Consider the following 23,484-nt stretch of genomic DNA (forward strand, 5'->3'; position numbering starts at 1 on the left):
CAATCAAAGGCGCTCTATCATATCCATATTTTGTCATTACCCCGAACTTGGCAACATATTAGTTAGTTCTAATTTGATTCTCTTTGATATTTTCCCGATTAAACAAAAGATTTTGTAGATGTCATCTTTGAAATAAATGCCGAAGTATCTAGCTGCTGAAGTAGAATCACACCGTGTTCATACACTCTATAGAAATACAAATGTGAATTGTAATACTTCCATGAAAGAGACAACAATATGCTATTATTTGTCTTTTGTTTAATTAATGATAGAAAATACATAACATTTTGATCATATATGTAAATAAGTCAGTTGACATACTCATGAGCGGATCTTAATACTGGCTAATGGCTATGTATGAATTGTTTTTGACACTGAAAAGAGCTTACACATATGTGACCCGTACGTACGTTCGTATGTTCGCCATGAACTCCTCAAGATCACGAGTTCTAAATTCAAAGGGTAACTTGTTCTTATCTCCGATCCGACTAAAAAAAAAATTATGACCCTTGTTAAAGTCCAAAACTTCTTGTTTTCTTTAACAATTTATTTAATTAGTTATATATGCTTGTAAATTTTTCTCTTTTGTAAGGAATCGTATATCCATTTAGTCTTAAAATCGATTAATTTAAGTATCAATACTGATGTGAAGAGGGTAATATGTCATATTCATTATGGTTTATTTTTGTAGAAGGTTTAAAAGTGTACAACTCTTATCTAATAGAAAACATGAAGATGTATTGGATGGTTGAAGTAGTATCTGTGTGATTCAAGACGTGATACATGATTGTTGTTGTTTTATGTGCGTGAGAAGTTTCTAAAAGGTTTTAGAAGACAATATTGAAGCACGGTTTGAGGATGAATTGAAGAGAAAAACTACTATTTATTTGGTTGATTAAATTGGAGTTTTACAAGAAAAAGGAAAATAGCAAAAAGGAACAAGGCTTTTTCTTATGAAATTTGGAAATCTTCTCCTATGGTGATTAGGAAGTCTTGATGGGTATATAAGGAGGTGTTGGGCACGTCCTAGAGAAGCAAGAGAGCTGAGGCATAAAGATAAATCCTAGGGAGCTTTCTGTGTTTGTGTGCGGCTTAGTTTCGCGGTTTGGTGCTTGGGTTGTTCAAGCTTCTTTGTTCGTTGGTGTGGCGTTTGTGTGAAGGTTGATCTAGAGAGTTGGAGATCTGAATTCTAGGCTCAGGGGGAGTTTAACCTGAGGTTAGGTTATCTTGGTTTGAACCTAGGCTCGGTGTGAGTTTAGTTAAGGGTAAAGATTTATCCTTAAGATTTCATGTTATAGAACGGAGCGGTGAATTAAAAGGGTTGTGCTTGATTTACGCGTTTGCGAATAGGTTGTATTTGCTTTCTTGTTCTAGTGAAATCGAAATCTGGATGTGGTCCTAGGGAGTAGGAAAAACCGAACCTCGTTAACAAAGTTCTTGTGTTATTTACTTTCTGCACTTTATTATTGCCTCATCCGCATTTACAAGTGGTATCAGAGCGGGTTCTCGATAGAGATTAAGTCTAGTTTCGGGTAGATCACGGGTGAGGGTAGTTCAGGAAGTAAGACAGAGCTTTGAATCAGTTGTGATGACTTCATACAGAGAAGGCATGTCTATGTCAAGACCACTGTTGCTTGATTCAACGAATTACAGGTATTGTAAGGTTCGTATGCAAGCGTTTATTAGTAACCTTGATGAAGATTGCTGGAATTCGATTGAGCTTGATTGGGAGCCTCCTAAAGTTGTGGATGAGAAAGGGGTTGAGAGTCTTAAGCCCAGTGATAAGTGGACTGCTGCAGAGAAAAAGCTATCAAGTTGTAATTTGACAGCTAAGACAGCGATTTACAATGCTATTGATTCAAGCCACTTCAAGTTAATTTCTCAATGTGTATCAGCTTCAGAAAGCATGGAAGTCATTGGAGAATATATTTGAGGGTACTTCTAGTGATAAGAGAACAAAGCTGGATATGTTGGCATCACAATTTGAGAATCTAAGGATGGAAGAAAATGAAACTGTGGCTGAGTTCAGTGCTAAGTTATGTGATATATCTAATGAGGCTTTTGCTCTTGGAAAGCAATACAAAGATAAAAAGCTTGTGAAGAAACTGAAGCGATCTGTTCCTGCAAAATTTGAGTCAAAAAATTTCTGCAGTTGAAGAAGCTCATAATTTAGATGAGATGGCTTTTGATGAGTTTGTTGGGATTCTAAAGGCTTTTGAATTAAGCAAAGCATATGAAGCTGAAGGAGTAAAGAAGAAAGATGATCAAGTTAAAGAAGCAATAAAGAAGGAAATTGACATCGGAGTAGCTCTTAAGGTATCATCTTGTGAAAATTCAATGGCTATGTTATCAAGACAATTTGCTAAATTTCTGAAGCGTAAGGGCGAAGAGAAGAAAAGTAGAATGGGTGAAGAGATGAAGACTTCATCAAAGAATGTTCAATGTTTTAAATGCAAAGGATATGGTCATGTATGGTCTGATTGTGCCAATCTACAAAAGCATAAGAAGAAGGCTATGAATGTTGTTACTAGTGATTCTGAAACTGATTCAGATGAAGAAGAAGAACTGAAGAATTTTGTGGCGTTTACAACTTTTGAAGATAGTTCTGAATCAGTGTATGCATCAGTGTCTGCAACTACTTCTGAAACTGCAGCAAAACCTGCAACTGTATCTGAACATGAATCTGATAGTGATAGTGATGGAGAGGATATGAGTTACGAAGAACTTGGTAAGAGTTATGAGAAGCTGTATGCACATTGGCTTAAGGTAGTTGATGATAATTCAGTTTTGATTAAGGAGAAGCTTGAGTTAGAGGCTAAAGTTGTTGAAGCAGAGAAATATACAACAGAGAAGGGAGAAGAAGCATTACAAGCTAAAGTGCAGCTTGAAGAAACTCAAAAGAATTTGAAGATGCTTTATAATAGTACAGAGAAGTTGGATCACATTCTGAGTATTGGCAAGACTGATAAGTGTGGCCTCGGATATGAAGAAAAAGTTTCAAAATCGGATACGGTGTTTTTTCAAGTGGAAAAATCACGTCTGCTTCAAAGACTACTTCAAAGACTGCTTCAGAGACTGTTTTTGTGAAAGAGCAGAATGCACCTAGAAACGTTTTTCGACCTGTTTGTCATCATTATGGTGTTGTTGGGCATATTAGACCAAGATGTTTCAGATTGTTGAGAGAGAGGAGCCGAATGGAGAATGCTTATGATGTAAGGTTTCATGGTCCTACATGTTATCATTGTGGAGTTCAAGGACATATTAAGAGGAATTGTTTCAGATTCATTCAAGGAGTCAATCATGGAGGTCTAAGGCGCAACAAGATTTGAGTTAGAAAAGATGAGTTCTATGGAGGTGGTGTACTAGGCTATCAACCGCGTATTGCAAAGCGGGGAGAATTTTCCAGTTAGTTTTGACCATGTTGTGACTCATTTAGGGGGAGAATGAAGATGTGTTTGGTGATGTGTTTAGGTGTTTGAACTGATGAGTTCACAAGAATAGTCAAAAAAGAGGAGAATGTAGATGTATTGGATGGCTGAAGTAGTGTCTGTGTGATTCAAGACGTGATACAGGATTGTTGTTGTTTTATGTGCGTGAGAAGTTTCTAGAAGGTTTCAGAAGGCAATATTGAAGCACAGTTTGAGGATGAATTGAAGAGGAAAACTACTATTTATTTGGTTGATTAAATTGGAGTTTTACAAGGAAAAGGAAAATAGCAAAAAGGAAAAAGGCTTTTTCTTATGAAATTTGGAAATCTTCTCCTATGGTGATTAGGAAGTCTTGATGGGTATATAAGGAGGTGTTGGGCATGTCCTAGAGAAGCAAGATAGCTGAGGCAAAAAGATAAATCCTAGGGAGCTTTCTGTGTTTGTTTGCGGCTTAGTTTCGCGGTTTAGTGCTTGGGTTGTTCAAGCTTCTTTGTTCGTCGGTGTGGCGTTTGTGTGAAGGTTGATCTAGAGAGTTGGAGATCTGAAGTCTAGGCTCAGGGGGAGTTTAGCCCAAGGTTAGGTTATCTTGGTTTGAATCTAGGCTAGGTGTGAGTTTAGTTAATGGTAGAGATTTATCCTTAAGATTTCATGTTATAGAACGGAGCGGTGAATTAAGAGGGTTGTGCTTGATTTACGCGTTTGCGAACAGGTTGTATTTGCTTTCTTGTTCTAGTGAAATCGAAATCTGGACGTGGTCCCGGGGAGTAGGAAAAACCGAACCTCGTTAACAAAGTTCTTGTGTTATTTACTTTCTGCACTTTATTATTGCCTCATCCGCATTTACAAAACATTCTCAATTTTGTTAAATGGGATGTTCTTATTTAGGGTTTATTCCTGAAATATGATCAGTCTCAATTTGCATAGTTATTTGTCACTTTAGCTTGTGGTTATGCCTCTTAATGAAACCCAATTGCTAATTTGTGTAACAGTTCATCTTCTTTCTTCATTTGGTCCATACTGATCAAACCTACCCATATATATGGACAATATAGGTAATCAATCCATCTCAAAGCATTGTTCCATTCACGTGTATATCTAAATGTTATATAACTCATCATTGAAGCAAAACTCCGTCTTGGTACGTTCCAAGATTTTACATATTTGAATTATAGTTTAGGTTTTTGAATAATAGTTTCGGCAAATCTAAAAACCACAAAGGTTAACGTAAGATTTAAATTATTAGTCAACAAAAAGCGATACGGATATTAAAATACGTGTTACATTGTAAACATCGAAGCTTTCATAGCTCAGTTGGTTAGATGAAAGCAACGTATTATTTTTTTCTTCATTTTGGGTAATTGCGTACCGTATCCTTTTATTTCCAATATGTATAGAAACAGACCTTATACTTTAAAACGTTCAAACAGAACCCATACCTGTCCAAAAGCTTTTATTTTCATTTTTTTAGTCTTCTCTTCTTCTCATTTTACATCTCTCCTTCTTCTTTCGTCGCCGTCGCTACTGTTTCTCTTCTCGGTAAGTTCCTCTCTTCTCACTTTCTTCTTCTCCGTCGAGGTTCGACCTGTAATCTCATTGCCAATGGTGAAAATGGTTCCTTTAAAATTTTCTTGATTCGGGCACGAAACGTGTTCGATGAAATGTCTCAGAGAGTGTGTCTTGGGTACTCATAACGAAAATACTTATCTCTTTGCTTTCTTTTCGTGATTATGGATTGGATTGCGTTTCTAACGTTATTGTGATCTAGGGATCCTTTTAAAGTTTTCATTTTTTCTTTCACCAATTCTTCCCGTTTAAAATGTAGGAACTTTACCCAGATTCTTCTGGAACTAATGCTGATGTCTTCGTTTCAGTAACGAAATTTCCTGTTTTTAGAAGCTAATGATAAGTAAACGGAACCTAGTTTTGCGGAATCGTTGCTTAGAGTTGATAGCACTGACATAGAAACCTTAATTTTAAGATTCTCATAGTTTGTACATTCTCGTAATTTCAGAAGCTACTGTATTTCAACATCAAGTTTGTGATTTAAATGTTTGTGCCTTTCTGTCAAATCTATCAGACTACAATGTGTCATTTTGTTAAGTTGATTCTTGTTTCGTTCTGTTTCTTACTTTTAGCTGGTATAGAGTCAAGGAAGATGGCTAGTGGTAGCCTGAAAAGCCTTATATCTTCAGCAGTGGGTCGAGGTGTGAACGAAGCGAGAGCCAGGATTTTCGGGCATATGCTTAACCCAACGGGACAGAGATCTCCTCATAAGATATTAAGGAAGAAGCTTGTTGGTGACAAGGTTGCAGAATGGTATCCATATGACATTAAGAATGAGGATCCCAATGTCTTGGCTAGAGAAGAACAAGAGTACTTTCCTAAACCTCTCTTTTTTTTTTTTTTTTGTCTACCTTCCAATGAATTGCTTTGTTTATCATAGAAACCACTTGAAATCTCTGAATTAGATCAAGCTGTAACATGTTTCCACAAGCTTTAGTTCAACTGCAAATTTGGGGTTAGTGTAGGAACCATGAGAAAGAAACTCGATGTAGATAGTATGAGTATCGTACTTAGATGACTGTGATTTGTGAAGCTTAAGAGGAGTCTTTTTTCTTGCGTCTCTGATGTTAACTGCAGCAAAGTAGCAATATGATCTTATTTGAGAAGAGGATAGTTTATGGATTGTACTTTCTAAACTTCACTTACACTTTGGTTTATTCCACTGGTAATGTTAATCTTTGGTTGAGAGGCATTTTAACTTGAAGTTGTGTGTTGTTGTAGGCGGATATCAAAGCTTGAGATGTTGAAGCGTCGTAACAAAGGACCACCAAAGAAGGGTCACGGAAGACGTGCTGCGAAGCGTAACAAGTAGAAGTAATAACCATGGCTACAAAAAAAAAACATTGCACTTTTAGAATCAGACTCTTCTGGTTGGATCAGATAAAACTTTTAAGTAAAAACTTATCCTACTCAGAAGTTTAAAGCTGCGTTGGTTTTCCAATAACGTTCAAACGTTACTATGTTGAGACACACAGTTGAAAGCTATTTGCTTCTCTTTTCTTACTGTTTTTCTTTAATCTTTAGACTTCGATAAACTTTTTTCACCTATTAATGCGTTCTTGAACAAAATATTAACTAAATCATATTATCTATTTACTACTATTTGAGTATCTGATCATCTTTTTGTAAAAAACATTTTGATAGAAATTTTGGTAAGAGTTGTTCTCTTTTTTGGGGGTGAAAGTGATAACATTCATTGAATGGGTTGGTGTAACCGGTCTGGTAATATAGTCCACGTGTGTAAAATGCACAAACCCAAAACGACACCTTTTTGAAAACGATGACCAAAGACTTGAATTGTTCGATTACCCACCCACTAAAAAGTTGAAAGATTCATCATCGTGTCAGGGGTGCCACTGTCTGTGAAAGAGAGAGATGGAGGAAGCTCTAAAGATTCAATCTTTGGTCATTTATCCGATCAAATCTTGCCGTGGGATCTCTGTTACTCAGGCTACCGTAACTCATACTGGTAAAAAAATTCAAGAACAATCTTCTTCTCTCCCTTTGATTCCTGAGAAAGTATAAAAGCTCCTTTTTTAAAAAAATAAATGGTATAATAATTAATTTCTGAGATTTTGATCTGTTCATGTGAAGTTACAAGTTATGTGTTTTGATGATGGTAATAAAGGGTCTTGTTTGACTTGAGGCAAAGTGAATTTTTTTTTGAGAGAGAGAGAGAACGAAGTTTCCGGTACAATGAGAGTAAACAATAAAATTCTCTCTTTTTGTTTGTTGGTATGAACATTAGATTGTTCTCTCTCATTGTGATGAGTATGATGATACTATAAAGTGTCTTTGCTTGATTGGATGGAAAGTGATCATTTTTTCTGAGAAACTGAAGGACTAAAATCTTCCCTTATTTGTTGGCATGAACACTGAAGTTTCACTATGGGTGTGAATGATGAAATGTTTGACTATGAAGTCAAACATAAATCTGTGGAAACTGATGTAGGATTTCAATGGGACCGCTATTGGTTAGTTGTGAACTACAAAGGAAGAGCATACACTCAAAGAGTTGAGCCAAAGCTTGCTCTTGTTGAATCTGAGTTGCCTAAGGAAGCCTTCTTGGAAGATTGGGAGCCAACAAAGGACTCATTTTTGGGTGAGTGTCTGGCTAAACTACGAAAGTTATGTCTGAATTTTGAGACTCGAGTTTATGTTCTTGATAATTCATTTTGCAGTATTAAATGCCCCTGGTATGAGTCCGTTAAAGATCCCGTTGACTAAGCCAAGCTCGGTGGCAGAAGGTGTGTCCATGTGGGAATGGTCTGGATCTGCGTTTGATGAAGGAGAAGAAGCTGCAAAATGGTTTTCAGATTTTCTTGGAAAACAAAGCCGTTTGGTTCGGTTTAAGAAAGGTTTTGATTTATATTTTTCTTGTGAATTTTTTTCATTTGAAACATATTTCGATGCAGATCAATGATCAAGTCTTTTGAAACTTATCTACAGACACTGAAACTAGACCTTCACCTCCTGAGTTTGCAGCAGGTTACTCTACAACATTTGCAGATATGTTCCCCTTTTTGTTTGCATCTCAGGTGAGCCAATACCCACAATTCCAATATCTGTTAATGAGAATACGCATTTGATGTTCTTTTTGCTTTTGATTCTTAGGCTTCTCTAGACCAGTTGAATACACTGCTGCCAGAACCGGTGCCTATAAACCGTTTTAGACCCAAGTAAACTTTCATTCATCACGAAGTCTTAATACCTTCAATGATGGTTGTTTTGTTCATAATCCGTGGTTTGTTGTTTCTATGTAGCATTCTTGTTGATAATTGTGATCCTTTCGGTGAAGATCTTTGGGATGAAATCAAGATAAACGATTTAGTTTTCCAAGGAGTTAGGCTATGTAGCCGCTGCAAGGTGAATATGATGTGAAATTAAAGTACACTCAGATTCTCAAGTTGAGGCTTTAACCATTTTGTTCTTTCAGGTACCAACTGTGAATCAAGAAACCGGGGTTCCTGGTGCAGCAGAACCAACTGAAACTCTGATGAAATTCAGATCAGACAATGTCTTAATGCCAGACAAGAAACCGCGTGGAAAGTTTAGCATAAGCTCTTGGTTTTGAGAGAAACTTGTTGGATTCACTATGATGTTAAACCGAGATTCAATAAAACTGATATCGATTTCGCTTTTTTACGACAGGTTTTCTTTGGTAAGGAGATGGTTTGGAATTGGAACTTAACCAACACTGAAGACAAAGGCAAGAAGACAATCAAAGTTGGTGATACGATCTCTGTCATAAGGAAGATCCCTTCCAGAGCTGAAGCTGCTGTTTAAGTCAAAACATTTTGCTTTTCCTCTTCCTCTTCTGCTGTGTTGTGTTGTATCTCTAAATAAAGTAAACAAAGATACTTTCTTCCTCATGTAAATTCCGAACTTCACTTGTTGTTGCATTCATCTTGTTAAAAGTGTGATTTTGTTTAGTTTGAATAATTTTAATTATTGAGGTTATAGAACTTTAGGTTGAAACTTATCTTTTTCTCAAACCAGGAAAAAGGAGACAACATGTGCAATACTACAATACATTAGATTTTCATACTTAAGAGATGTCCCATTTTTAACATTTCAACTTATCAGACTCCAAAAGTTGTTGAACAGCAACCAAATCAGGAAGCACAATAGCTCCAGCTTCAGTCCAGTCTTTAGCAGCTTCTGTCTTAAACCTATCAAGCAACAAAGCATGCATCCCTATACTCTTGGCCGGACCATAATCTTTGCGCATACTATCTCCAATATGCAAAACCTCTTCAGGCGCAATATTATTCCCCGCTCTCTCTAGCGCAAGCTTGTAAATCCTCGGATCTGGTTTCTCTATCCCTTCAATACCAGAGAACACACCAAAGTCCCACTCTGCCTGAAAAATGAATCAAAATGGCAAAAACTGAGTCCCAAGTTTTCAAGAACCAAAAGAATCACCCATTTACATTCACAATGAGTCCTCTTCACTACCTTGTTCAAACCTAAGGCAGGTAAAATAACTTCTTGATAACGGTACTCCGCATTGCTAACAAGTCCGACTATAAGCCCTTGACTCCGTGCCCATCTTAGAAACGGTCTCGAATCTTGAAACACAGAGTAAGGAGCAGCAGAGCCAAACGTTGAATAGATTCGCCTAAAAATCTTCTCAAATGTCTCCTCATCATACTCATATCCTGCCTAAATTAATCAAAACCCCATAAACATTAAAAGTAAGCAACACACAATGCACACACACACACACACACACCAAATATAACAAAAGAATGATTAAGAATCCAACACAAGTAAGTACCTTGACAAAGGAATCTCTAACACATGTTTTCCACCAAACAATGTTAGGCATTTTGGCATGAAAACCAAAACAAGGATACATTTGAGCCATATCTGTATAAGCTAGTTTAAAGCCTTCATGAACTCGTTTATAATCAGGACAAGGCAAACCAATAGCTTTAGCAGCCATACAATAGTAATCACCAAGCTCTCCTTTATATGCTATGAGCGTACCAGTAACATCTACTGTGATACACCTCAACTTCGATAAAAGCGACACCGCCATTTTTCAGATTCCTTTTTTCTCACACCCCAAATCTGCACAACCACAAAGATGATCAATTTGGTAACCAGATATACGAAATTGAGCTCCTTTTCTTCACCTACCAAAATCGAGAAAAAGGGATGAAATTTTACAGATTCGAATCCAGGGGTTTTGGCTAAACAAGAAATGGTGGAGTTCAGGTAAAGTATCGATTTTTATTTTCCAACCAAGTGAGATCATATCAAATGTAGGGTCAGCAAAAAAAAGATGGCTTTTTAGATAGAAACAAAGCAGAAAGCACGGAGATTTCGAAACACACGTGAAGGAGAGAGAGAGAGAGAGAGATTTGAAGTACCTCCAGAAGCTTTAGAATCGAAGAAAAATATCTCACATAGATGAAATCGCTATTTGGGTTTCTTCTTCAAAAGCTTTTTGAAAGCTATAACACTGAAATGAGATCACCAAGACTAATCTTTTGTGTGATGATATATAGACAGGAAACTGAATAGTAGAGAGATGCGTGTGATTTGCGCACACAGAGAAAATTAGGCACCTATTAGAAATTTTTTAGTCATAATTATATTTTACTTTCGTGTAAAAGATGTGTTTCTTGAGAAATCGGACACTCTTAAACGCTTTAAAGGTAATTTAATTGTGCTATATTTGGAGAGCAAGTTTGAGGGTATTTAGGTCATTTTCAGATAAGGAAAGAAAAAAAGAAAAAAAAAAAAAAAAGGAAAAGAATAAACCCATTGGATGGCAATGGCATGATAGTTGCCTGCTGTATTGTCCGAACCCAACAACGGTTTCAGGTTTTCGATATTTTTGTGTCTTTCTTTTGTCTTCCAATAATATTGAAAATTAATTTGTTCAGATAATAGAAAAAAGTTCTAGGCCAAGCGTTTTTTTATTTTGTTTCTGATAGTTATATTTAGGCCAAGTAATAATTTAGCAGCATTTTGATTTTATTTGACTTTTTGACAATAACATGTAATACACTCTTTCGTTTGGTAGAGGTATCGATCCAAATAAGCCCCCATGCTAAAAAAAACTAGAGAGTGATTGTTAGGTAGGAATGTTTGAATATGTGCTCAACAAATTCGTTCAACATTTATATTCATAATTATTAGTCTATAATAGCTCTAAAATAACATTTTTATATATAATTTTTAGCATAATAAGTCTAGCTAGTATTTAAAAGGTATACAATATAATGACTAGACTATATACAGTCAACAACAGAGACAAAGGAGCTTGGATCTATCTATTCAGTGGTGGGAAATAATGAGCAATGCTTGAAGTAGAACCATCACCTTTGCTTTTACTATTGGTGTTAAGCCGCTTATTAGGGTGTAGGAATCTCCTGAGTTCTCTTTGAATCTCAACTGGTAATTCATTCAAAACTGATTGATCGATTTCATCGATCTTGTAGCCCCAATCTATTTGTTGTCTTCTCTCTTCTGATTCTTGAGTCACTTCACTACTATGGCTGCTGTTACTGAAGTTGGCTCTTTTACTGGTTGAGGGGGACACTGTGGAATCTTCTTGAGTCTCTTGCTTCGTTGGAGGACTTGCATTGTAATTCTTGAAAATATCGACAATTGATGGCATTCCCTACGACCAAATATGCAACAGATCTTAGCAACAGTAGACGATTTTTGTGCACCAAACAAAGCGATGATTTGCTTACTCGATTCTTTTCTTTCGGGTTGTTTATCTTCCGCCCAGTTCTCTTTGTTTGTGAGGTTCTGTTTGATTCTAATTGGGTAGGAACATCCGTTGCTTCACTTGATGGACAAGAGACAACGTCCTGACAAGGAAAGTGCGGAATCGGTTCTTCAAGGACACACCACTTGACTAATATGACAAGTTAAAAACATATACCAAGCTCTCGAGTCATTCAAATACTACAGGCCCTCCTAACCAATAACTTCTTTACCAGTTATAATTGCAAAAGAATCTCATCACATTTCTATTCCTTTGAAAGTGGAAACTGAGAAAGTAAATGAGCCTAAATATGTTTAGCCTCTTTGCTAGATCACACTTCTAAGAAAGGCTTATTATAGAGTAATGAGAACTAAGAGCTCATACCTTTTCAGAGACTAAATCGACGTCTTTATCTGGAGTTTCAAAATTAGGAAAAGTATAAGTTACACCGGTGTCTTCCTCAGGTATTACTGCTTGGGTTTCTGTTGATATCTGTTCTGAACAACCTTCACTAGCTGCACCAGTTGCAGAAAAAATCACGACTTTAAATTACCAGAATCAATAGAGAAATAGAAATTATACACAAAAACTTTGGCGTACCTGAAGGAGTCACCACATGATCTTGAACACAACCATCTGCTGAACGAGAAGGAACAGTAGATTGACTTTGAAAATATCTCATGATCGAGCTTGTTCCCTGCGGTCATAAAATATCACTTCTAACAAATCAGTGAAGAAACAAGGTAATGTCTGAAAGTGAGCAATAGTTAGCAGAGATTTAGAAGCTACAAGGACTTACAGATGGTATATCAACAATTTTACTTGCAGAAACAGAAAGGCCTGTTATTCTCCATGTCTCTTGCTTATTTCCTTGGGGTTTGCTCCCGAAAGGTCCCATGTACTCACGTAAGGCAGCTTGGAACAGATTAAATGCATCTTCTTGGATCTTGGTCACTCCATATCTCAGCGGACATGATTTTGAAGGAAATTTCTTATGAGAATCTGAATCCCTTGACTGCATTATTTTTCAGGACAGAATATGTTTTCAGTCGTAGTCTTTCGTAGACAAAAATGATAAACAAGTACATTTTTATGAAAAACTACATGAACCAAGAAAAATATAAGTACTCTGAAAGCGCTAGCATGAAGGGTAAGGGTACTCGCAATCCGCTTATTCTGCTCCAAGTCAGAACTGAGGCGCTCGCTTAGTTCTTCGGAAAGCTGATTCAGCCAATGCTGAACCTAAAAGTATAACAGAGAAGAGAACAATGATACTAAAAACTAGTTATATGACCAAAGAGAAGAACAAACTACATTTTCTAGTATCTATCCAAAAATTTTCAGTTTTATATGAACGTGCTCTTATGACCAACTGAACCAACTGATAAAAAAGGAAAAGGCATAATCTGCTTGAAATTCTGGTCTTACATTTGAGAGTGACTTCAAAGCACGAGGTCCGGGAAATGTCTTTCCTGAACCATGACTTTTGGGGAGAAGGCGACCTTGCACTTCTTCTCCACTGATCCCTCTTGCGATATTCCATAACCATGTACTGCAAGTCAAAGGAAAAGAAGTATTAATTAACTTGTTTACTAGAAAGACGGAATCAGAAAAACAAGCACAAGCCGCATATTCTTTTAATTTTATTCTTAAGCACATAAGCGGTTATTACTTATTAGGAAAGATAATACAAATCTTAGCAGGCTAGAAGGTAACAAGATACTAATGGAAACTCCAAAAATCTGCAATAGCCTAACAGTACAGAAGAGCAAGTTTCTGTACCCCGTATTTATTCCATAATGTTCTTGCAGCTTTGTTTCAGAAAATTGCAACAAGTCCCCCACAGTGTCAACTCCCAGATCAGTTTGCAAGCTAGTGCCCAGCTTTCCTCCCAGCTGTTTCCTGCAAGACTAAAACTAAATAATTGTCAACAGTAACTAACGATTGTATGATGCATGAACAGAGATACAAGAAGCAATGCACAATTTAGGACCGTCTTAAACCTTTTGGAACACAACTATATTGATATTGAAACAATTATCAAATGACATATGCACTGAAATCAGTAAAATTGGTGAGCCTTACTTACATTTTCTTTATTGGCAAGGAACTGAGAAGTTCCTGCACAGCTGCATATGGTACAACGGTTTGCTGGGCAGGTTTATTCATCCCACTAGCAAGTTTAGCTAGCATCTGCTTGTAAAGTTATGCGTTATTACTCGCCCATACAACAATAAAAGAAAAAAAGAAAAATAAAAAGCTTCTTGCCTTGTTATGGGCTATTCCAGCAGAACAAGTAAACTCAGTCTCCTTAAGCACCTGTTTCCGGAGTTCTGCAACAAGAATAATCCCACAACTTAATAACTTGTCACGACGATCAGCATCTTTTCGACATATCCAATCACGGACACTCTCCTCGAAATCATCTCCATCCTGAATCAAAAGCCAAAAGATTGTATCAAAGTAATTAATAAGTTCAGATCATTATATTGACAATCAACTTATATATTCTTGATAAAGATTAGACCTTTCTGCTTAATCCAAGAATATGGGATTTAAGAACTTCTTCGTCCATCAATTCCAAACTCTCTGGAGGTGCATCAGCAAGCATGCTTTCTGCTGCATCAGTGAGGTCAAGATACACTTCATCAATAGAAGCCCTTTCACATTTACCGCTTTGTGCTAGAATCGAAACCACCTGCAGAGAGACACATTGAACAAAAATGACTTTAGCAAATTGTCATTGTTTAGACAAAAACACAAACTATTTAAACACATGTAAATAATAACTTCTGCCTCCAACCTCAGAACCCGCACTGCGATATAAATTCAGGTCAGCTTTACCACGAGCAACAGGAACTTGAACCAATTGAATTTCAGGGCAAGCAGCCTTAGCCTCATCACCTCTCATTGACCTGAAAACTCCATCCAAAACACTGTTTCTTTTTACCAACCCGAATAAGGATTGATACAATTGTGGGGAAAGAAGTATTCTTTAAACAGACTAACCGCTTTACGCCACATTTACGTGCTTCATAACTAACAGCAATCAAACCACCACCTTGCCATTCGTTGTACTGTACAACTGCAGTAGGAAGTCCTCTCAACTCTGGTTGCTTCCTTTGCTCCACTAATCAGGTAAGAGATAAAGACTATTCAGAAAATAGAAACAAATTCAAAGTTTTGGTTTTTTTTCTAATCCAAGTTCAAAATCCCCAAAATTTGGTAATTTCCCCAAAATCCCTAAACAAACACATCAATAACGCCAACGAGAAAAGAAAAAAAGAACCCCTTTTTCACAGAGATTGACAAAACCCATAACTTTCAACAGTTCAAAATTCGATTCGGATGGGCAATGAAGTCATTTGCTTTATCTCACTAAAGCGTGAAGCGGACTGTGGATAACTCGAATTAGAGAGAAACCTTGAACGTAGAAGCAATCCATGTCCACATGAGCGATAACCCTAGCATCCGATGTCTCCGGTCTGGCTAGCGGCATTTCTTCACGAAATTGAATCTCTCGTGAGTTCCAAAATCAGAGTAATCAGAGAGAGACAGAGAGAGAGAACGGATTAGGGGAAAAGTGTTTTTTTTTTTTTTTTCCTAAGGACAAATGGCGCCCGAAAATAAATAATTAGGTGATTACCTTATTAACATCAAGACGATTAAGTAAAATATATATATTTACATAGCAAACCCCCTCAAAAGCAACTAAACTATGCAAAAAAAGCCAGTATTTTTTAATCAATAAAAAACCCGTAACACATTTTTTTATGAATTTGGTTCATCATATGTATACAGAATTTGAAAATTCTAATTGATTATAAAAATCGTTTGGATTTGAATATTTCTATTTTTCGTTTTCAAATCCATTTAAAATATATGTAGATTTTAAAATTAAAAAAAAAACAAATCACTACTCAGTTAATAATATATAATTTTAACTAGAATTTATAAATCATATAATCAATAATACATGATTTTGATAATTATTCTAAAATCATTGATTAAATAAGATATGTTTTTTTTAGGATTTCCAAATCCATCAAACTTCATGAACTAATAAACTTCTGAATTATAAGTTTTGGTTTTTAGATTTAAAAGGGTGTATTCAATCTAACATGTTAAGAGATTTATGTAAAAATCATAAATCCAACGTCATTTAATTATAAATTTTCAAAAAGTTTAATAAAATACAATGTTATTAACCTAGTTATTTGAAAATCTACTTTTAATCCTACTATGGTTATTGAAAAGGTATTAAGGATTTGTATTTTAATAATTTAGAAATTAAAATCTCATGGTTTTACAGTGTCATTTACAAGAATTTTACAATAAATTAGAACAACTTCTTAAAATCATCAAAATGATATAAAAATTCATGAAAACTTAAAGCATTCAAATACTAAATTGAATACACCCCATAGATTTTTGACTTTTAAAATTCTCAAGTCATCCTAACATTTTCAAAAAGTAATCAAACTGATTTTAGATTTTATTTAAGAATTTGTAAAAACTCTCAAAATCTAGATTCACTATCTTTTAGGAATAACTAGATGAGGACCCGCCGATGTGCGGGTTTAAAATTTTATAAATTAAATTAATTTTAATAAAAATATATTAAAATTTGTTGTACGTTATTTATAAATTTTATTTTAATTATAATACACTGATTTATATCCATTTAAAAATCTTTTATGTGTGTTACTATTAAAAGTGTAATTTTTACACCTAAATATACTTTATATTACAAATATATTTTTTATCACCACTTAGAAAATGTCTATATGAACACATTAAGCCAACTATTTTACTTTCACTTCTGCGTAGTTTTTTAATTACTAAAATTGTTGACTTAAAAAATATTTTGAATAAAAATTATTACATAATATACTAATTAATGATGTATCATCATTAATAATGTATGACCACAATGGAGAAAACCTCGGCTCCATCATCATCCTTTATGCAGAGAACCTTGCGTGCAACCTCCTCCACCGTAGAGAGAACCTTAGCTCCGCCTTCCTCCCTTAAGGATATAACCTTGCTTCCTCCCTCGGATGGGCAATGAAGTCATTTGCTTTATCTCACTAAAGCGTGAAGGGGACTGTGGATAACTCGAATTAGAGAGAGAGAGACCTTGAACGTAGAAGCAATCCATGTCGACATGAGCGATAACCCTAGCATCCGATGTCTCCGGTCTCGCTACCGGCATTTCTTCACGAAATTGAATCTCTGGTGAGTTCCAAAATCAGAGTAATCAGAGAGAGAGAGAGAACGGATTAGGGGAAAAGTGTTTTTTTTTTCTTTTTCCTAAGGACGAATGGCGCGCGAAAATAAATAATTAGGTAATTACCGTATTAGCATCAAGACGATTAAGTAAAATATAAATATTTACATAGTGAACCCCCTCAAAAGCAACTAAACTATACAAAAAGAAGCCAGTGTTTTTTAATCAACAAAAAACCCGTAACACATTTTTTTATGAATTTGGTTCATCATATGTATACAGAATTTGAAAATTCTAATTGATTATAAAAATCATTTGGATTTGAATATTTCTATTTTTCATTTTCAAATCCATTTAAAATATATGTAGATTTTAAAATTAAAAAAAAAAACAAATCACTACTAAGCCAATAATATATAATTTTAACTAGAATTTATAAATCATATAACCAATAATACATGATTTTGATAATTATTCTAAAATCATTAATTAAATAAGATATGTTTTTTTTAGGATTTCCAAATCCATCAAACTTCATGAACTAATAAACTTCTGAATTATAAGTTTTGGTTTTTAGATTTAAAAGGGTGTATTCAATCTAACATGTTAAGAGATTTATGTAAAAATCATAAATCCAACGTCATTTAATTATAAATTTTCAAAAAGTTTAATAAAATACAATGTTATTGTAACGCCCGCGAACCAAAACTCTACGTTTTGGGGGTGGGTGTCGATCGACACTCATGTGGTGTCGGTCGACACCACTTATTTCTGGTTCGACCAGATTGATTTAATTATCGATTTGGACCGGTTTGGTTTAGGAAAAACCATTGAACCAAGATATTTAAGTGGGAAAACGATCTAGGTCGTGTTTTATTTTTGTCTTGGTCGCCGTTTGTTGTTTTTGAGAGAGAAAGAGGAGAAAACAGTTTCTAAGAGTTCTTGTGAGAGTTTCTGAGTTTTGAAGGCGTTTTTGGAGAGATCTTGCTGTGAGAGTGAAGATCCAATGTTAGGAACGTGGTGGAAAGGTTTCTGTGGTGGTAGCTTCATATTTTGGGCTTAGATCTCTTTGTTGGCTAAGGTGAGTGCATGACCATGGCTTATCTAAGCTAAGATCTCTGTTTCTATGATATTGTGTGTTGTTTGGTTGTTTGTGAGTTTTTCGTAGCTCCTGAGGCTTGGATTCGTTCATGGGATTGTGTGGGACGAAGATGAGAAATTTGGAGGCGAGATTCGGAGGTTCTGTTCAAAGGAAATCACTGCTCGACAGTCGTGTCGGTCGACACCAATGTGGTGTCGGTCGACACTAACGCAAGGACGGCTCGGGAATTTAGCGAGTGTCGGTCGACACCGTTAGGGTTTCGGGGGTGTCGAGCAGGTGTCGGTTGACACCCAAGTGGTGTTGGTCGACACCAGATGTCCAGTGTCTGTCGACACCTTCTGGTATCGGTTGACACCATTCTGACAGTAACCGGATCGTGTCGGGTCACTTGTTCATGTTCCTGGTTTGTTTTATTCTTGTTGTTTGTGGCATGAGAGATCTTATTGCTTGTGTGTATAGCCCAGTAGATGGGAGGATTGCCTCACTGAGTAGTTATCAAATACTCATGCATCTCAATTTGTGTTTGTGGGGCAGGTAAAGGCAAAATGTGATCGTGGAATCAAGGCAATGAAGAGGAAGATGTTCTAGGGACTCGATTGGATGTTGTCTGGCATTGCTAGGTTGCTAGAGTTGGGTCTTTAGAACTTATTAGGTTGCCGGTTCCTTGGTTTCCTGTTATTTGACATTGAAATGATTAGGATTGGTTGTTGGTTATTCTATTATGGATTAATATTGGATTATTGGTTCAGTTGGTTATTTAATTGGTATTGTTATTCTGCTGTTGTTTGTGATGGTTAGGTGGCTAGTGGGTATGAGACCACTAGTCATAGTAATTTATATTATTATTATTTATTATTAGAAAAAAAACCGGTTAGGTCGTTTCAGTTATTAACCTAGTTGTTTGAAAATCTACTTTCAATCCTACTATGGTTATTGAAAAGGTATTAAGGATTTGTATTTTAATAATTTAGAAATTAAAATCTCATGGTTTTACAGTGGCATTTACAAGAATTTTACAATAAGTTAGAACAACTTCTTAAAATCATCAAAATGATATAAAAATTCATGAAAAATTAAAGCATTGAAATACTAAATTGAATACACCCCATAGATTTTTGATTTTTAAAATTCTCAAGTCATCCTAACATTTTCAAAAAGTAATCAAACTGATTTTAGATTTTATTTAAGAATTTGTAAAAACTCTCAAAATCTAGATTCACTATCTTTTAGGAATAACTAGATGAGGACCCGCCCGATGTGCGTGTTTAAAGTTTTATAAATTAAATTAACTTTAATAAAAATATATTAAAATTAACTGTACATTATTTATAAATTTTATTTTTATTATAATACACTGATTTATATCCATTTAAAAATCTTTTATGTGTGTTACTATTAAAAGTGTATTTTTTACACCTAAATATACTTTATATTACAAATATATTCTTTATCACCACTTAGAAAATGTCTATATGAACACATTAAGCCAACTATTTTACTTTCACTTCTGCGTAGTTTTTTAATTACTAAAATTGTTGACTCAAAAAACATTTTGAATAAAAATATATTACATAATATACTAATTAATGATGTATCATCATAATAATGTATGACCACCATGGAAAAACCTCGGCTCCACTCTCATCCTTTATGGAGAGAATCTTGCGTGCAACCTCCTCCACCGTAGAGAGAACCTTGGCTCCGCCTTCCTCCCTTAGGGAGATAACCTTGATTCCTCCCTCGAATGGGCAATGAAGTCATTTGCTTTATCTCACTAAAGCGTGAAGCGGACTGTGGATAACTCGAATTAGAGAGAGAGAGACCTTGAACGTAGAAGCAATCCATGTCGACATGAGCGATAACCCTAGCATCCGATGTCTCCGGTCTTGCTACCGACATTTCTTCACGAAATTGAATCTCTGGTGAGTTCCAAAATCAGAGTAATCAGAGAGAGAGAGAGAGAGAGAGGGAGAGAGAACAGATTAGGGGAAAAGTGTTTTTTTTTTCCCTTTTTCCTAAGGACGAATGGCACGCGAAAATAAATAATTAGGTAATTACCGTATTAGCATCAAGACGATTAAGTAAAATATAAAAAATTTACATAGCGAACCCTCAAAAGCAACTAAACTATGCAAGAAGAAGCCAGCATTTTATAATCAATAAAAAACCGTAACACATTTTTTTATGAATTTGGTTCATCATATGTATATAGAATTTGAAAATTCTAATTGATTATAAAAATCATTTGGATTTGAATATTTCTATTTTTCGTTTTCAAATCCTTTTAAAATATATGTAGATTTTAAAATTAAAAAAAAAAACAAATCACTACTAAGCCAATAATATCTAATTTTAACTAGAATTTATAAATCATATAACCAATAATACATGATTTTGATAATTATTCTAAAATCATTGATTAAATAAGATATGTTTTTTTTTTTAGGATTTCCAAATCCATCAAACTTCATGAACTAATAAACTTCTGAATTATAAGTTTTGGTTTTTAGATTTAAAAGTGTGTATTCAATCTAACATGTTAAGAGATTTATGTAAAAATCATAAATCCAATGTCATTTAATTATTAATTTTCAAAAAGTTTAATAAAATACAATGTTATTAACCTAGTTGTTTGAAAATCTACTTTCAATCCTACTATGGTTATTGAAAAAGTATTAAGGATTTGTATTTTAATAATTTAGAAATTAAAATCTCATGGTTTTACAGTGGCATTTACAAGAATTTTACAATAAATTAGAACAATTTCTTAAAATCATCAAAATGGTATAAAAATTCATGAAAATTTAAAGCATTGAAATACTAAATTGAATACACCCCATAGATTTTTGACTTTTAAAACGTAACATTTTCAAAAAGTAATCAAACTGATTTTAGATTTTATTTAAGAATTTGTAAAAACTCTCAAAATCTAGATTCACTATCTTTTAGGAATAACTAGATGAGGACCCGCCTGATGTGCGGGTTTAAAGTTTTATAAACTAAATTAAATTTAATAAAAATATATTAAAATTAATTGTACGTTATTTATAAATTTTATATTTATTATAATACACTGATTTATATCCATTTAAAAATCTTTTATGTGTGTTACTATTAAAAGTGTATTTTTTACACCTAAATATACTTTATATTACAAATATATTCTTTATCACCACTTAGAAAATGTCTATATGAACACATTAAGCCAACTATTTTACTTTCACTTCTGCGTAGTTTTTTAATTACTAAAATTGTTGACTAAAAAAACATTTTGAATAAAAATATATTACATAATATACTAATTAATGATGTATCATCATAATAATGTATGACCACCATGGAGAAAACCTCGGCTCCACCCTCATCCTTTATGGAGAAAACCTTGCGTGCAACCTCCTCCACCGTAGAGAGAACTTTGGCTCCGCCTTCCTCCCTTAGGGAGATAACCTTGCGTCCAACCTCCTCCACCTTCCTCCCTTAGGGAGATAACCTTGTGTCCAACCTTCTCCACTATAGAGAGAACCTCGGCTTTGCCCTTCTTATGTGTGGAGAGAACATGTTCACGTCTTTTTGCTATCTCAAAATGGCTTGTTCCGATAACCAATGAAAGTAAAAACCTTTTTCTAACGTCACAAAATCTTTTGATCGTAACTAATGTTAAATTCCCCAATGTATTCTTAGAAGTATCTTTGACACACCATGTCTCTGTAATGCCTCAACCGCCACCTTGCTTAGTGAGCCCTTGTCCACTCTCAGTCCATGGACTCACCTTCCTAAGTGGGTCCTACATCTATTCCTGGTCCGTGGACCCACCCATATTCGATGGCCGGTTTGTTACGTCTGGGAGGCTTTACCGACCCTACAAATCAACAAATGATAATTTCCTGTGTTTTGTCCTCACTTGCACAGTTTCAAAAATCACTTCCACGAAGGTCACCCATCATGGTGTCACAGTCTTTGAGCTCATATGGATCTATCAACAACGATTTATGTTTTTCTAATCTATCGATCTATGTTTGTTGTAAGTTTGTGTTTGATTAGCCTATTTTATCAATCTATTAGGTTGATGAGCTTCTAATTGTTATCTCCCTTTGAGATTGAATGAATAATGATAAAAATTATTTTTGCAAATAAAAGAAAGGTTTATGACCAACCATTGAAAAATTAGAAGAAAATTAATTTGACGTACATAATTAAAGAAACAATAGAAAATTATAAGCACAGTAATATATGAAACCCAAATAATTCAAAAATAAAATATAATTAAATAAAATAATTTAAAATATAGTATTAGGAAAAGAAAACACATATATTAATTTTTTTTGGATCAACATATTAATATTACCTATTCCCTACTGAAAACCTAAAAAGTTGAAGAAAATTTTGGTTTAAAAAATAAGAAAAATTTATCTTCCCATTAAAAAAGATTTCCCAATTAAACAAAGTTGAAAGCAGTGTTTTTGAATAAATTGTTTAAATATGAAACGATCTATGTTTATATAGAAGTGAGAATTTACAAAATTTAAAATTAATAATTAACTCTATATTTTCTTTAATCCATTTTTCTATTTTTTTTGTAGAATTATAACTTAAAATTAAAAATAAGTAAATAATATTATAACTTCGAATTTTATGATATATATATATATATGTAATCTCCTTATAATTATTTCAAAAAAACTTTGTATTTATAATAAATTCTGTAATTTTTGATAATTATCTTTTTACATTATTAATATTTTTTGAAACAAAATATTTTATTTTTGTTGTAATTAAATTTCTTCTATTAAATATTAACTTTTACACATGTCAAAATCTGAGATTGATAACTTGACACATGTCAAAATCTTGTTAATGGCTAACTTTCAAAACCCAACTTTATATAATAAGATTTTTTTAAAAAAAAATCTACTACCATTCAAGGTCATTGTAATTTTGACAACAAAAAAATGAAATCAATGGTCAAAAGACCCAAAAACACATGTTCAAATGATCTCAAACCATAGAAAAATATCCAAATTTGGCGTTTTATACCACATAAACAATAAATTATTTGGAAAAATACATTGAAATTAATAAGATGATGTATTATGTTTGGAACTATGAATATCAAGATGCATCTTTCAAATATTGAAGTGTTACCGTTTGATATTCTTGTTTTGAGATTCTATAAATATAGGTAAGTAAACATTCAATATTAATTTGCTACTCTTATTAGTTTAGATTATCTTTAAAAAAAAGCTAACCAAGTGAGTTATTAGTTTCCAATGTTTTTTTTTTTTTTGTGTGGATGAAATAGTAGAAGTATATTTGGAATCTTAAAGATGCACTAGATCAGGACCCGCGGTGTACCGCGGGAAATTTTTTTATTTTATTTTCTTGTAAAATATAATCTTTCTAAACTTGTAATATAATTTGTGTCTAAGTTTGT

General features: G+C 34.2%; 4 protein-coding genes and 1 pseudogene across 20 annotated transcripts; 3 read left to right on the forward strand and 2 right to left on the reverse strand.

The window, feature by feature from the left end:
• Positions 1–2,178: 2,178 nt before the first annotated feature.
• Positions 2,179–4,023, forward strand: LOC147921468 (uncharacterized; annotated as a pseudogene).
• Positions 4,024–4,766: 743 nt separating this feature from the next.
• LOC104760493 (small ribosomal subunit protein mS33) lies at positions 4,767–6,593 on the forward strand. The gene is made up of 3 exons (XM_010483417.3): positions 4,767–4,964; positions 5,564–5,801; positions 6,213–6,593. Exons 2-3 carry the CDS (start codon positions 5,584–5,586, stop codon positions 6,301–6,303), a joined length of 309 nt encoding a protein of 102 aa, XP_010481719.2. The 5' UTR covers positions 4,767–4,964; positions 5,564–5,583; the 3' UTR covers positions 6,304–6,593.
• Positions 6,594–6,748: 155 nt separating this feature from the next.
• On the forward strand, positions 6,749–8,923 carry LOC104760491 (uncharacterized). Of its 7 annotated transcripts, none has more exons than XM_087499063.1 (8): positions 6,749–6,960; positions 7,373–7,593; positions 7,673–7,849; positions 7,941–8,029; positions 8,106–8,170; positions 8,255–8,357; positions 8,428–8,533; positions 8,643–8,923. In XM_087499063.1, the coding sequence occupies exons 2-8, from the start codon at positions 7,380–7,382 to the stop codon at positions 8,654–8,656; spliced, it is 768 nt and encodes a 255-aa protein (XP_087355189.1). In that variant the 5' UTR covers positions 6,749–6,960; positions 7,373–7,379; the 3' UTR covers positions 8,657–8,923. The 7 variants fall into 7 exon arrangements, with proteins under 7 accessions (XP_087355189.1, XP_087355188.1, XP_087355187.1 ...); XM_087499062.1 differs by having other exon boundaries at positions 6,754–6,960; positions 7,444–7,593; XM_087499061.1 differs by having other exon boundaries at positions 6,774–6,960; positions 8,428–8,540.
• A 34-nt stretch (positions 8,924–8,957) lies between these two features.
• Positions 8,958–10,802, reverse strand: LOC104760490 (uncharacterized). 3 transcript variants are annotated; one of them, XM_087499065.1, is made up of 4 exons: positions 10,370–10,802; positions 9,772–10,067; positions 9,450–9,656; positions 8,958–9,354 (listed from the first exon to the last, which is right to left on the reverse strand). In XM_087499065.1, exons 2-4 carry the CDS (start codon positions 10,033–10,035, stop codon positions 9,058–9,060), a joined length of 768 nt encoding a protein of 255 aa, XP_087355191.1. In that variant the 5' UTR covers positions 10,036–10,067; positions 10,370–10,802; the 3' UTR covers positions 8,958–9,057. The 3 variants fall into 3 exon arrangements, with proteins under 3 accessions (XP_087355191.1, XP_087355192.1, XP_087355193.1); XM_087499066.1 differs by having other exon boundaries at positions 10,167–10,479; XM_087499067.1 differs by having other exon boundaries at positions 10,137–10,479.
• Positions 10,803–11,151: 349 nt separating this feature from the next.
• LOC104760489 (DNA polymerase eta) lies at positions 11,152–16,967 on the reverse strand. 9 transcript variants are annotated; one of them, XR_015588502.1, is made up of 14 exons: positions 15,145–15,373; positions 14,731–14,851; positions 14,525–14,636; positions 14,249–14,419; positions 13,990–14,154; positions 13,811–13,914; positions 13,504–13,623; positions 13,150–13,273; positions 12,850–12,963; positions 12,521–12,736; positions 12,322–12,437; positions 12,106–12,236; positions 11,705–11,824; positions 11,152–11,628 (listed from the first exon to the last, which is right to left on the reverse strand). XR_015588502.1 is itself a non-coding variant. In XM_087498187.1 (14 exons), the coding sequence occupies exons 1-14, from the start codon at positions 16,934–16,936 to the stop codon at positions 11,275–11,277; spliced, it is 2,025 nt and encodes a 674-aa protein (XP_087354313.1). In that variant the 5' UTR covers positions 16,937–16,967; the 3' UTR covers positions 11,152–11,274. The 9 variants fall into 9 exon arrangements, 4 of the variants coding, with proteins under 4 accessions (XP_087354313.1, XP_087354310.1, XP_087354311.1 ...); XR_015588501.1 differs by having other exon boundaries at positions 12,322–12,440; XR_015588500.1 differs by having other exon boundaries at positions 14,525–14,657; positions 15,145–15,343.
• Positions 16,968–23,484: the final 6,517 nt, after the last annotated feature.

This window comes from Camelina sativa, chromosome 18 (assembly GCF_030686135.1).
Source record: "Camelina sativa cultivar CO46 ecotype springtype chromosome 18, ASM3068613v1".
Classification (NCBI taxonomy): Eukaryota; Viridiplantae; Streptophyta; class Magnoliopsida; order Brassicales; family Brassicaceae; genus Camelina; species Camelina sativa.